The 14,653-nt window shown below is 47.7% G+C and overlaps 1 protein-coding gene across 1 annotated transcript in view; it reads left to right on the top strand.

Annotated features, from left to right (window-relative positions):
- Positions 1-14,653, top strand: part of TENT2 (terminal nucleotidyltransferase 2) — a 245,491-nt gene that overhangs the window by 64,113 nt on the left and 166,725 nt on the right. The window contains exon 3 of the mRNA XM_030191942.1: positions 13,323-13,575. Within this exon, the coding sequence (XP_030047802.1) occupies positions 13,323-13,575 (253 nt within the window). The remainder of the gene's footprint in view (positions 1-13,322; positions 13,576-14,653) is intronic.

The raw sequence follows: 14,653 nt of genomic DNA, 5'->3' as shown, positions 1-14,653 counted from the left end.
GAAACCGCGGGGAAGAAGCGCTCCAAGCCTGTCCTCGCCGGAGTGGATGTCCCGGAAGGTAGGGGAACTCCCCAGATCGTCCCTTTACGTTTTGTATGCGGCATTCTAACAGGAATATCTATTTAGTCAGCAGGGAAGGCAGGAGACCGCTTCAAACACAACCGCTCACGGCGCCATCTTGACACGCCCCCTCAGAGGGATGCCTTAAACGTGTCCTTTGAGGCCCTTGAGATCTCCCAAGGTATTAAACTCCTCAAATTGGCCAAGGTTCTGGGCCCTGATGGACTTGGGGCTGAGTTTTACAAGATTTTAGGAGGGAAAATTGCATCCCCTTTTCAGGCTCTGTGTGGTCATCTTTATGCTACTGAAGGAGTGGGGGTTGCTGACTCTGGTTCATATTGTGGTACTGCCTAAACCCAGCAGAGATAAAGAGCTGTTAGGGTCGTACTGCTCCATTTTGCTATTAAATTGGGATATTAAGCTGTTCGCTAACATTATGGTCTGAGGTTTGGGGGGGTGTTGCCCGATTTGGTGCATGCAGACTAGGCCTGTTTTGTGCTGGGCCAGTATGCCTCCACCAATACCTTGCGACCTGGCAGCCTTGCAGGCCATGGCGCTAGGTCAGGCAACACGATTATAATTAGCCTGGATGCAGAAAAGGCATTTGACAAGATTCTGTGGGACTGTTTTCTGGGTCCTCCTGGGAGAGTTTTTTTTTAATTTTTTTATTTTAACATTTCTTTATTAATTTCAAATTAAACAAAGATAAACCTCTTTGAATAGATACATCCAATTCAAACAACAGAATTAAAAGGAAATAATCTATACATCAATCTTATATTGAAAATGGATTTTATAGTCCACTAGAATGGTATAAGGAGATCAAGGTGGATTGAACGACCAAAGGAAGTTGGCATAGCCAAAGTAATTAAAGGAAAACAAGCATTAGTTTCTAAATTTTAAATTTTTTGAGGACTCAAGGTTTGGAGTGGAATCTGGTTCCTCTTCGTATCAAGGAAGGACCGCAATTGGTCAGGTTAGAAGAATATATATTTTTTCTCCTTGAATATCAGCATACATTTGCATGGGAATCGTAGCTGGAAGACCGCCCCTATATTGAGGGACTCTTGTCTCATGTCCAAAAAATTTTTTCGTCTCTGTTGTGTCCATCGTGCAATGTCTGGAAATATAGAGACTTTACTTCCTTTAAAATCTGGATGAATATCTTTAAAATAAAGTCTCATTAAAGATTCTTTATCTTGCAAAAAGACAAAAGTAACAATTAAGGTTGCTCTAGTCTCTGTATTATCCATCGACTGCTCTACCTCCTGGGAGAGTTTTTATGGGGGTGAGGCACTTTACAGCAGTCCGATGGCTCAGATCATGATCAATGCTAACTCTGGCGTTTGCTTTGGAACGTGGCACGAGGCAAGGCTGCCTCCTTTCACCTATGCTATTTGAGCTTTCTCTGGAGCCCCTGGCTGCCAAGATTAGACAATCCCCTGAGATTTGGGGTCTCCTAGTGGGGACTGAAGAATACAAGATCAATTTGTTCGTTGATGGCATGCTTATTTATTTGTGTCGTGCTACTGATAAAATCGCTAGGTTGAGTTCTCTCATTTTACAGTTTGGCTCTTTCTCTGGGTTAAAAATTAATTTTGAAAAATCGGAGGCTTTGCCCATTTCTTCCCCTTGTAAATGTTGGCAGCTGTAGAATTTCCTCTAGCTTGTTGCTCAGGTACCTTGAAATATTTAAGGGTAAGTCTTTATAGAGACTACTACTTAACATTTCTAGAGCGCTACAAGGGTTACGCAGCGCTGTACAAATTAACGAATAAGGACGGTCCCTGCTCAGAAGAGCTTACAATCTAAAAAAGAGACATGGCTGTAGTCTATCGCAGAAATATCTGGGATAAATTGGAGGTCATAAAAGCACTTTGTCGCCTATGACAGGACCTGCCGCTTTCCTTTTTAGGGCAGGTGGCTTTGGTTAAGATGATGATACTCTCCAAAGTGTTATACACCTTACAGATGTTGCCCCTTTGGATCACCAGGAAGGAGGAGACTTTAAAAGGGATTGTGAGCTTTTTTATTTGGAAAGCCCGCAGGGTGTGAATTAGCTGTAATAAACTCATTTGCGCTCTGACATGGAGTGGGTCAGTCTACTGATCTGCGCCTCTACAATGTGGCGGCCCTACTCCGGTGGATTCATGAGCTGCACATGGGGGTTTATAAGCATGTGCCCTGGGGAGGATTGCTTCTGTCCTTACTTGGTTTCTACCCTCCTGCACTCGCCTTCGCACTGGGGAATTGCCCCTTTTGCTTCACCCCCTCCGCCAGGCATCGGTGTAGTTGCGGTCTTGCCTTGGGGGAGGGGGGGGGTCAGGCTCCTCACCCTTTTTACATGTGGTTAATAACCTGAACTTCCCGGCTTAGCAGGACAGTGCAGGTCTAATTTTTGTGTGTGGGCAGAGAGGGGGTGCCACTACATTGGGTAGTTCGTGGATGTGGAAGGAGCTGTTTTTCCTTAGTTTCAGCAAGCGCAGTCTTGGTAGCAGCCCTGTTGGTCTGATTTTTTTTTTTGCCTTCCTTCAATCGTGGCACTATTGTGCTTCACGTATTCCCTCGGGTATGTGGAACCTCTTTCACTTTGCTGGATAAGCTTTTTTGTCAAATCCTTGCCCGTGCAAACTAACCTGGGTCTTGGTATTCTCTGGGAAGGGAACATTGTCCTTCCCCCTTTTTTGCTCAGTTGGTTTCTTAGTGGGCCACACGGTTGGGAGAGCACATGTCAGAAGAAGAGCTGCTGTTTTGTAGTTGCCTTTAAGATCACTCCCAGCGCTGGTCTTCGTGAGATGCAGTTTAAATTACTACATGGGGCGTATTTCACAAGGTCTAGTGGGAAGTAGATGGGCCTGTGGGAGGACGCCACATTTTTACGCAGTGTCATTGTTTTGCAGGTACCCTTGTTATCAGTTTCTAGAATGTGTGGAGTTGTGGGACATTTGTGCTGCAGTGATTGGATCTTTAGAGCGAGTGATGGGCCTGTACCTTAAATGGTCTTATAGAGTGTTGCTGTTGGAGGATGGTGCTGCTTTGAGTGGTCAAGGGGTCAATGAGTATTGGGGTCAGTTTATCTGCTTGGCTTTAGTGTTGGCCAGAAAAACCATATTGGAACACTGGGTAGCAGAACGTCTGCCGCCCCTGCAGCACTGGCATGCTCTTATGGCTCACTGGGAGCAGGAATGCGGCGGAGTCTGAGAGCAGACTCTACCTATGCCTCCAACCACCGCCCAATTTCCCTCCTACCCTTCCTCTCCAAGATACTTGAATGCGCCGTTCATAGCCGTTGCCTTGATTTTCTCTCCTCTCATGCCATCCTCGATCCGCTTCAATCCGGCTTTCGCCCCCAACACTCGACAGAAACGGCACTATCTAAAGTCTGCAATGACCTGTTCCTTGCCAAATCCAAAGGCCACTACTCCATCCTCATCCTCCTGGACCTATCCGCCGCTTTTGACACTGTCAATCACAATTTACTTCTTGCCACACTGTCTTCATTTGGGTTCCAGGGCTCTGTCCTCTCCTGGTTCTCCTCTTATCTCTCCCACCGTACCTTCAGAGTACATTCTCATGATTCTTCCTCCATCCCCATCCCGCTCTCTGTTGGAGTTCCCCAGGGATCTGTCCTTGGTTCCCTTCTTTTTTCAATCTACACCTCTTCCCTGGGCTCCCTGATCTCATCTCACGGTTTCCAATATCATCTTTATGCCGACGACACCCAGCTTTAACTCTCCACACCAGACATCACTGCGGAAACCCAGGCCAAGGTATCGGCCTGCTTATCCGACATTGCTGCCTGGATGTCCAACCGCCACCTGAAACTGAACATGGCCAAGACCGAGCTTATTGTCTTCCCACCCAAACCCACTTCTCTCCCTCCACTCTCTATCTTAGTTGATAACACCCTCCGCGTCTCATCTGCCTGCAACCTCGGAGTCATCTTCGACTCCTCCCTCTCCTTCTCTGCGCATATCCAGCAGATAGCCAAGACCTGTCACGTCTTCCTCTGTAACATTAGCAAAATTCACCCTTTCCTCTCCGAGCACACCACCCGACCTCTCATCCACTCTCTCATTACCTCTCGCCTCAACTACTGCAACCTACTCCTCACTGGCCTCCCACTTTGCCATCTATCCCCCCTTCAGTCCGTTCAGAACTCTGCTGCACGTCTTATCTTCCGCCTCAACCGATATACTCATATCACCCCTCTCCTCAAGTCACTGCACTGGCTTCCGATTAGGTACCGCATTCAGTTCAAGTTTCTTCTACTAACCTACAAATGCACTCGAACTGCAGCCCATCCCTACCTCTCTACCCTCATCTCCCCCTACGTTCCTACCCGTAACCTCCGCTCTCAAGACAAATCCCTCCTTTCAGTACCCTTCTCCACCACTGCCAACTCCAGGCTCCGCCCTTTCTGCCTCGCTTCACCCCATGCTTGGAATAAACTCCCTGAGTCCATTCGCCAGGCTCCCTCCCTGCCCATCTTCAAATCCTTGCTCAAAGCCCACCTCTTCAATGTCGCCTTCAGCACCTAACCACCAAACCTCTAGTCAGGAAATCTAGACTGCCCCAACTTGACATTTCGTCCTTTAGATTGTAAGCTCCATTGAGCAGGGACTGTCCTTCTTTGTTAAACTGTACAGCGCTGTGTAACCCTAGTAGCGCTATAGAAATGTTAAGTAGTAGTAGTAGAGGGGGGCTGAGACTACCAGAGGAGCTCCGTTCCCTGTGGCTCCTAATTCGGAGACGGGACATCAAAGTTTTTCTCCCCCAAGTTTGTGCTTATTTTACATAAAGCCTTCATGCTGAAAAGAGCTCTGCCACAGGTGTCTGACACTGAGTTGCTACCTGGTACCCCTCCAACTGATGATGGCCCGGGGCTGATGTCAGACTTGGATTCCCCTGAGCGTTGGATGCACGCTAAGCATAGACTGGTAAATTCCCCATCAGAGAGTGGCGCAACCCCCCCCCCCCCCCCCCCCCCCCCCCCCCCGTGGTAGGGCTGTGGGGACTCTGAGGGATCTGGCAGGCCTTCGTGGTCTGAGGAGCCAGAGGAAGGTGCCGGTTTGCCAATGAATCTGGATGATCCCACTGCAGTTCGGATTTTCCACCTCGATGAGCTGCCAGCACTTATTTCTGATGCCTTACAGGCCCTCTCTATTGATGATCCTGTTAAAGGCGAGGCTTCCTCTGGTAATCCGAGTATGGCGAGTATTAAGAAGCCTGCTCGAGCCTTTCCTTTGCATGACTCCATCCAAGAGCTTATTTCTGCTCAATGGGCTGACCCTGAGGGGCCCTTGAAAGTGGCTATGGCGATGGGGCATCTTTACCCTTTGAGTGAGGAGCACTTGGCCCGTTTTGGGATTCCTAAAGTGGATGCCTTAGTCACGGCGGTGACAAAAAAGACCACCCTCCCAGTAGAGGGAGGGGTCGCCCTGAAGGACATTCAGGATCGGCGGCTGGAATCAGCGCTAAAACAGTCCTTTGAGATTTCAGGCCTAGCCTTAAGGGCGTCTGTTTGCAGTTCTTATGCTGCTCGAGCCTGCCTCTCTCTTGGTTACAACAGGCAGTGGAATAGCCCGTGGATGGTGCGGAGTCCCTTGCTGAGGTTGCACCGCAAATGGAGTCAGCCTTGTCATTTTTGGCTGACGCCCTCTATGATCTGGTCAGAGCTTCGGCTAAACAGATGTCTGTGACGGTATTCGCCCGCCGCCTTCTATGGCTACGGCATTGGGCGGCAGACATGGCCTCTAAGCAAAGGCTGGTGAAGTTGCCCTTTTGGGGCCTTCTGTTATTTGGAGAGGAGTTGGAGAGGATTGTTAAAGACCTGGGGGATGCTAAACCCCAGAGGTTACTTGAGGATAGCCCGCGGCCTCCTTCCAAGGGTCAGGTGGTTCCCTCCTCCTCCAGACCTCGCTTCCGTGAAGCTTGAAGGTATCGCCCGGGGCGCTCTGCTGGGTTTACTCAACGTGCCCGTTTTCAGCAGAGGAACTCCTTTTGCTCAGACAAACGTTCCGCAGCGGCAGGCTGAAGGCCAGGAGTTCAGGGCCGTCCTCCACAATGATGGGACGCTGGTCCACTCTTCCTTTACATCTGTAGGAGGACGCCTTTCCCTCTTTCTCGAGGAGTGGACCAAGATTACCTCGGATCAGTGGGTCCTAGACCTGATCAGAGAAGGTTACCGATTGGAATTCAGTGCCCTGGTGAGAGATGTGTTTGTGGAGTCCCGATGCGGCACTGCTGTCAAACGGGCGGCGGTAGAGGAGACCTTACAGGTCTTGTTGCACCTTGGAGCGGTGATCCCTGTGCCTTCCGCCGAACATGGCTGCGGTCGTTACTCCATTTACTTTGTGGTGCCGCGAAAAGACGGGTCTTATCGGCCCATTTTCGACTTAAAGAAAGTCAACGAGTCACTAAGAGTGTGGCATTTTCACATGGAAACCCTGCACTCCGTCATTGTGGCGGTTCAGCCAGGAGAGTTTCTCACGTCTCTGGACCTGAAAGAAGCTTACTTGCACATTCCTATATGGCCCCCGCACCAACGGTTCCTCCGGTTTGCGGTGTTGGGAAAACATTTCCAGTTTCGGGCCTGGCCTTTTGGCCTTGCCACAGCTCCCCGAACCTTTTCCAAGGTAATGGTGGTAGTAGCTGCCTTTCTCAGGTGAGAGGTTATCCGGGTTCACCCGTACCTCGACGACTGGCTCATCAGAGCGGACTCTGCAGAAGAGATTCGTCACGTAAAAGCCAAAGTGGTCTCAGTACTGCAGTCTCTGGGCTGGGTCGTCAATATACCCAAAAGTCACCTGACCACCCTCTCAATCTCTAGAATATTTGGGGGTCCGGTTCGACACGGCCTCGGGGTTTGTCTTTCTCCTCAAGCAAAGGTGGTGCAAGCTCAGAATCAGGTCCGTCTGCTCCTGCAGGTGCCTCGCCTGCGAGCTTGGGACTTTGTCCAGCTGTTGGGATCGATGACGGCCACCTTGGAAGTGGTGCCATGGGCGAGAGCGCACATGAGACCTCTGCAGATTGCCCTGCTTCAACGATGGTCTTCTATGTCCCAAGATTATCAACGCAGACTCACGTGGCTCCCTGCGACCCGGCTCAGTATGGAGTGGTGGCTCTCAGACAGCATGCTGCGGCGAGGAATGCCGCTGGTGCTTCCCAATTGGTGCTTGGTGGTAACGGATGCCAGCCTGAAGGGCTGGGGAGCACATTGCCAGGGAAGCTATGCCCAGGGTCTGTGGACATCCGAGGAAACAGGGTGGTCCATCAATCGCTTGGAACTGACAGCGAATTTCCAGGCTCTTCTGGCCTTTCACATGACTCTGGAGGGACTGGTTGTCAGAGTTCTGTCGGACAACACGACAGCAGTGGCCTACATAAATCGACAAGGCGGCACTCAGTGTCAAGCACTGGCCGCAGAGGCCGCTGAGATATGCAACTGGGCCGAGCTACATCTGCAGCTTCTGTCAGCAGCTCACATAGCAGGTCAGAGCAATGTGCAAGCTGACTTTCTAAGCAGGTATCAAATCGACCCTGCGGAGTTGGAACTGGCAGACGAAGTGTTCCTTCAGATCTGTGCCAAATGGGGAACGCCCGTAGCGGATCTTATGGCCTAAAGCACAAATGCCAAAGTCCCATCCTTTTTCAGCAGATGGAGAGATCCTCGCTCGGCGGGGTTGGATGCCTTGGCTCAACCTTGGCCCCGGGGCCTCCTGTATGTGTTCCCTCCTTGGCCCTTATTAGGGTGACTCCTCCTGTGAATTCAGCTGCATCAAGGAGTGTTGTTCGTCATTGCCCTGGATTGGCCCAGGCGGCCGTGGTATGCGGACCTCCGGTGGATGCTGGTGGAGGCTCCCCTTTCTTTGCCTCTGGTACCGAACCTGTTGACGTAGGGTCCGGTGACCATGGAGGATCCCTGCCGCTTTGGTCTTATGGCATGGCGATTGAGAGGGCACAAATGAGGGACAAAGGCTATTCAAACACAGTCAATTCCACTCTCCTGCAGGCCCGCAAGCGTTCCACTTCCGTTGCCTATGCTCGGATCTGGCGCCAGTTTGAGGCTTGGTGTGGTTTTAAAGTGATCACACCCATGCGGGCTTCTGTCTTGCCGATACTTGACTTTTTGCAGGATGATATACAAAAAGGCTTGGCCTATAATTCCCTGCGTGTTCAAGTGGCAGCGTTGGCATGCTTTCGGGGGAAGATTGCTGGCCTCTCCCTGGCTGCGCATCAGGATATTGCATGGTTTCTTAGAGGGGTGCTTTGGCTCCGGCCTCCCGTGCGGGCCCCTTGTCCAGCTTGGAACCTGGGGCTAGTATTAAAGGCTCTTCAGTGTTTGCCCTTCGAGCCGCTGAGGCGAGCTTCGGAGAAGGATGTGACTCTAAAGACAGTCTTTTTGGTGGCCATTACATCGGCGAGACGGGTGTCTGAGCTCCAGGCGCTGTCCTGTCGAGACCCATTTCTGCAATTCTCAGAGTCCGGAGTAAAGGTACGTACTGTGCCTTCCTTCCTGCCTAAGGGTGGTTTCAGCGTTTCACCTAAAGCAGCCTATTTATCTGCCCTCCTTTACTAGGGAGGAGTTTCTGGAATCTTTTGGGCAGTTGCACCTTCTGGATGTGCGCAGGGCTCTGTTGCAGTTATCTGCAGATATCTAATGCTTTCAGGACTTCTGATCACCTTTTTGTATTGTCAGGTCCTCGCAGAGGGTCTCCAGCATCTAAAGCCACTATAGCTCATTGGCTTAAGGAAGCCATTTTTTCTGCATATCTGTTATCTGGCCGGCCTCCGCCTGACGCCTTTAAGGCACATCCCACAAGAGCGATTTCCTCTTCTTGGGCTGAGACGGGAGCACTCTCTCTTCAAGAGATATGTAGTGCAGCTACTTGGGCTTCTAAGCTCTCTTTTGCCCATCATTACAGGCTGGATGTGGCTGCCAGGAGGGACACGCTTTTTGGAGCACAAGTGCTTGCGCGTGGTGTGGCTTGTTCCCGCCCTATTTAGGGATTGCTTTGATACATCCCATTCGTAATGGATTCATTTGCTGCTGATGACAAGGAAGGGAAAATTAGGTTCTTACCTTGGTAATTTTCTTTCCTTTAGTCACAGCAGATGAATCCATGATCCCTCCCTGATTGACTCTGTTTTGTATTCAGTTTTTCCTGCAGATATGTTCCCTCATTGGGAGAAGTTGTAAAACAGTCTTCAGGATTTCTGTTCTACTACAGGAGGTTGAGTTCGTCCCTCCTTTGTGTTATTGCTCCTGTTCTGGGGCGTTCGTTCGCTGTGAGGAAAGTTCATGTTATGCTACTTTGTGGTTTAACACTGCTTTGGAAGCTTCAAAATACTGAGGCAGATGGAGCTAGCCATCCTAGAGGCACTATGGTTTTCAGTGTTCTCTATCTCCCCCATTCGTAATGGATTCATCTGCTGTGACTAAAGGAAAGAAAATTACCAAGGTAAGAACCTAATTTTCCCATCTGGGTGCAGAATGGGTAGTGAGCTATGAGAAGCCATTGGTTTCCATCCCAGGAGCAAGAGTACCTCAAAGTTTGCTTTGACACCAGGCACAGGGCTGTGTTTTTCCAAGAAGAGTGCATGCACAAGTTGCAGTCATAGAAGGTTGACAGCAGTATGCTCAGAGGGCCCCTTGAGCCTGGGACTATCTGTAGCACCTTGATTCTGTGGTGGTGATCGTGGAAGATAGTGTCTTGGTAGGAGCCCACATGTGTCTGTTACAGTGAACCCTACTTTCTTTTTTGGGCTCCTTGATCCCAGAAGTTTGAGGTACACCCCCCACCCCCAAGTCCCTGCACTGTCCTCACCACCCACTCAAGGGAGTACCTCTGGACTCAGTGGATAGTGGTCATCACAGATGTGATTATCCATGGCTGAGGTGCGCATTGCCTGAGGGGAGTTGCACAAGGTCGCCGGACCTGCATGGAGTCGTGTCCCATCGATGACATGGAAACGAGCCATTCAGTTAGCCATATTGGAGTTCCTTCCCATGTTGAAGGGGACATTCTTTCAGACAATGCCTTAGCAATTTTTTTACATCAACAAATAGGGAAGCACCTGGAATGTAGTGGTTGCCCTGGAGGCTATCTGGATTTGCAGTTGGGTCAAGGTTCATCTTTCAGCAATGTTAGCAGGCACTGAGGATGTGTAGGTGGACCTCATCAGCCAGAATGCATTGAATCTGGGGGAGTGGGAAATGAGTACCTTGGCAGAGAGAGGGTTGGTGGGGTTTGATGGCCCTGGTTCAGCAGTGGCATTGTCAATAGTTCATTTGTCTTTCCTCCTTGTCTGCTGAATGGCAGGGTTCTATGAAGCATGGCCAGTCATCCTTTCCTTGACCTATTGGTCATGCTGGATTGGCCCCACTGACTGTGATATGCTGACCTGGAATGGCTTGTAACAGGCTCCCATTTTCCACTTCAGTGGGGTCAGAGGCTGCTGTGGCAAAGTCCAGTATTGTTGGAAGATCCTGATCCCCTATGTTATGGTCTGGTCTTCTGAGAGATAGTATCTGAGGAGGAAGGGTGAGGGTGCAAGTCCTGGAGATTCTTGAATTTCTTCAGAGGGGCTTGGAGCACAGTTTGGCACTCAGCTCCTTTGAGGTTCAAGTTCCAGCCCTCTCCTGCTTCCAGGGGCAGTATTTTAGGGGTGTTCCTGGCAGTGCTGCTGACATCATTCATTTCTTAAGAGGGATGAGAGAGCTTCAAACTCCTCCTCCTCGATCTGTTCTACTGCAGTGAGATGTTAATTTGTTTCTGAATGTCATTTCCGGGCCTGCCTTTGGGCACCCCTGGAAAAGGTTTTGTTGATTAATCTTACTATAAAAATGGTATTCTTAGTAGCTATTGCCTCAGCCAGGTGTGTTTTGGAATTGCAAGTCCTGTCCTGCAAGGACCCTTTCATGGCCATCTTGGATGAAGCTTTCTTATTGTGGGTAGCACCCTTCTTTTCTCTTGCAAGTGGTTTCTCCGTTCCATGTGAATTTGGTAGTGGTTCCGGTGTCCTTTTTGGAGAGAAGGGGCAGGCTCAGACAGACTCCATAATTTAGATGTCTGTGAGGCCCTCCTGCATTATTCAAAATGACTAATCCCTTCCTCCTTTTGGATAGGCTTTGTTCCAGGGACTATACAAGGGCCATGTGACCTCTAAATCCTCTTGCACTGTGGATTAAGGGGGCCATTGAAGCAATGTACATTAAACACCAAACACAGTGAGAGAGATGGATACACTTTGTGGAACCAGCCATCTTTAATCCTACCATCAGTCACATTAAGATGCTGATGACCCGACATGGCCGTGTTTTCGGCAGAAAGATTGCCTGCATCAGGGGTCTGATCACTTGAACAGACTCTGAAAGACTATGATGAATGGGATATTTTGGGGGCTTCACCTGCTTTCTCTTGGTGTTTCTGTGTATAGTTCATTGGAAATCCAGTTCTCATGCTTTGTACTGCAGTGATTTAGATGGGATTTAAGGTGGTATTTGGCAAGGTAGACATAATCCTGCTTTGACAGTGGCAAACTGGAGAATTCCAGGCTGCATCAGCTCTTACACTAGTGATTCATTGAAATATTCAGTATTTCTGTGTCCATCCGCTGTACTACTACTACTACTACTTAACATTTCTAGAGCGCTACTAGGGTTACGCAGCGCTGTACAGTTTAACAAAAAGGGACAGTCCCTGCTCAAAGGAGCTTACAATCTAAAGGACGAAATGTCAAGTTGGGGCAGTCTAGATTTCTTGAATAGTGGTTAGGTGCCGAAGGCGACATTGAAGAGGTGGGCTTTGAGCAAGGATTTGAAGATGGGCAGGGAGGGGGCCTGGCGTATGGGCTCAGGGAGTTTATTCCAAGCATGGGGTGAGGTGCGGCAGAAAGGGCGGAGTCTGGAGTTGGCGATGGTGGAGAAGGGTACTGAAAAGGAGGGATTTGTCTTGAGAGCGGAGGTTCTCCGAGGACAAGCAGGCTGCTTGCCCCCACGACTGGGCGACGTCCGCGGCAGCCCCCACCTGTAAGGGGATGTAACCCATTGGTCTGGACTGGTCTGGTAATACTCGAGGAAAGGTGGTCTGGTAATACTCGAGGAAAGGAAACTACCAGGTATGAATACATTTTGGCTTAGGAGATCAAACTTGTAGTAGAAAATTTGTAACAATTTAATTGGGAATTGAACGATTTCAGATTTGGTTTTGAAAAATGTTACTTTTAAATTCTGATTTAGCAACTTATTTGATAAGGTAGGTTTCTGAACTTAGGTTTATTCTGTTTCCTGATTTTTGATGGGTACTTTTTTATTTTTATTTGTTACATTTGTATCCCACATTTTCCCACCTATTTGCAGGCTCATTGTGGTTTGCATAGTACCGGAAAGGCGGTTACCGATTTCGGTGTGAACAAATACAATGTGATGTAGTGATAAGATAAGTTCATATGGCGGAGCCACAATAAGAATCATAGAGCGGAAGAGTAGTGTTACGTTCAGTACGTGCTTTAGTTTTCTTAGTTTTCTGGGGTATCAGAAGTCATCATTTTAATAATGATGACTTCTGATACCCCAGTGCAATTTCATATGTGGGACTGCAGTTCCTGCAAGAATATCAGTAACCCCATTAACATGTAATAATGTCAGTAGCCCCAGTAACAAATACATTCTTGTTAAAATAACCAGTTGCAAATTTATAACCTTCGGTGGTGATTAGTATTCATTTAAAATACTACATTTTTGCAATAGTCTTCCCGTAAATAAGTATTAGATTTAAGTAAGATTGAGTAGGAACTTTAATGCTTTGATTAGAATGAGCTGTGAAGACCCACCAAATGAACCTAGGTTCTTTTTTGCCCAGATTACACTTTTTACTGTCTGTACATTCTAAACTACACAGACAGATTCAACATTGTGAATGGATAGTACGGTAAGTTGCGTTTTTACATGTTTTTCACATTATTAATTGGAAAGGATTTACTTGCACATAGCACACAATTCACTGTACTAAATGAGAAAAGTACACCTGAGTATATGGGAAACCATATTTATATGGGAACTGCATGCATGTATGTGAAGTATGTTTTTTATGCAGCAACTGACTCATTTCTACTGTAAGTAGGCGTGTTTTTAAAATAGTTTGCTGAAATATCCAGCCTTATTATTAGCTAAACTAGTGTTGGGTGTTTTGGATGGTTCTGTAATTTAACATTGGGACCTTTATTAAGTAGCAAACTGGATATGGTTTGTTTTTCAGGCGGCGAAGTGATGAGCAAAATGTTCCGTATGATGTGAAGCGGCAGAGATTTCATTCACCACCCCATCAGTCAGCGCTAGTTCACCAAACAGTGCCTTTACAAGATGAACGCAGATATTCTTTTCCAGGATCTTTTATATTGCCATTGTTTCATATGCCAAATGCACCTGATGTGAATGGATGTCTCCCGCCTTTGAAACACTCTCCGTTTTTAGACCACATAGAAACCACTCTTCCTGTAGCCAGAGATAAGGTACTGAAAATTGATTTTTTTTTTATTTGCCTGCTTCTCCTAAACAAATTTGTTTTGAAAAGCTTATTAAATTTATTAACAATGTTAATCTATGAAAAAAAGTGCTATCAGTTATATGTTTAATCTATATTTATTTTTTACTAAACACTATTTCATTTTACAGAAGTGATCATCCTCAGATTTAAATTAGTTGGGTACTACTTATTAAAAAAAAAACTTTCCTCCTTATAAGAGAGTGCGTCAAATTTGCATATTTTTTAAGGAAATTTTTTTTTCTGTTACTGGTTCAGACTCTTCTACTTTTACAAATTAATTTTTGTAATATTATTTTTACTGCTTGTCCCAAATCTGTTTTAAATAAAATGATGAACTATTCAAAATAAAGCAGTTCATTTGATTTCTTTTTTCTTTATTGAACTCTGATCATGTTTTTCCTTGTCATCAAGCAGATGAAGCTATTACGTATGGGTTATGTCCATCAACCAGCAGGGGAGATAGAGAGCACTCAAACTTTCACAGTGCCCTCTTGGCCAGCTAGCTCCACTGCCTCTTCAGTATTCTCTATCTCCCCTAGCAGGGTGGCTGCAGCTTGTTCGAGCTCCAGAAAAATCTGCCGGGAGGTGGTTCCTGGCTTGCCAGTTGTTAACCGGGGTGTTGGAGGCTATAGCAGCTTCACTTTAAAGGCACATAGGTTAGCCCTTTCCCTGCCTTACCCATACCTCTGTGGATGTGGACATATTGCCTTGCTTTCCCTGTCCTTACCCACCAACAGTGGATGCAGGCATATAGGTTTGCCCTTTCCCTGCCTTTCCCACTCATCTGAGCCTCCGGAGTCTTCAATACCTCTGCTTTCCTCACAGCTTTAAAAAAAAAAAAAAAAAGTTGCGTCGCGTTTTTAAACGCAGAGACGCTGGAACAGAGGTTTTTGACCTGATTTTCAGCAGGATCGTAGTTGTACACTAGATCCTTTGAGGTAAGAGTGTTTTCCAACTCCTCCGGGGTGGGCCCGCAATCGGGGCGATTTTGGCGCGAAACCGCCATTTTGGATTTTACCGCCGTTTTTCGGCGATGGCTGCAG

The sequence above is a fragment of the Microcaecilia unicolor genome, chromosome 2 (genome assembly GCF_901765095.1).
Source record: "Microcaecilia unicolor chromosome 2, aMicUni1.1, whole genome shotgun sequence".
Classification (NCBI taxonomy): Eukaryota; Metazoa; Chordata; class Amphibia; order Gymnophiona; family Siphonopidae; genus Microcaecilia; species Microcaecilia unicolor.
The sequence above is the reverse complement of the archived record's forward strand: the minus strand, read 5'-3'. Positions and strand labels throughout refer to the sequence as shown.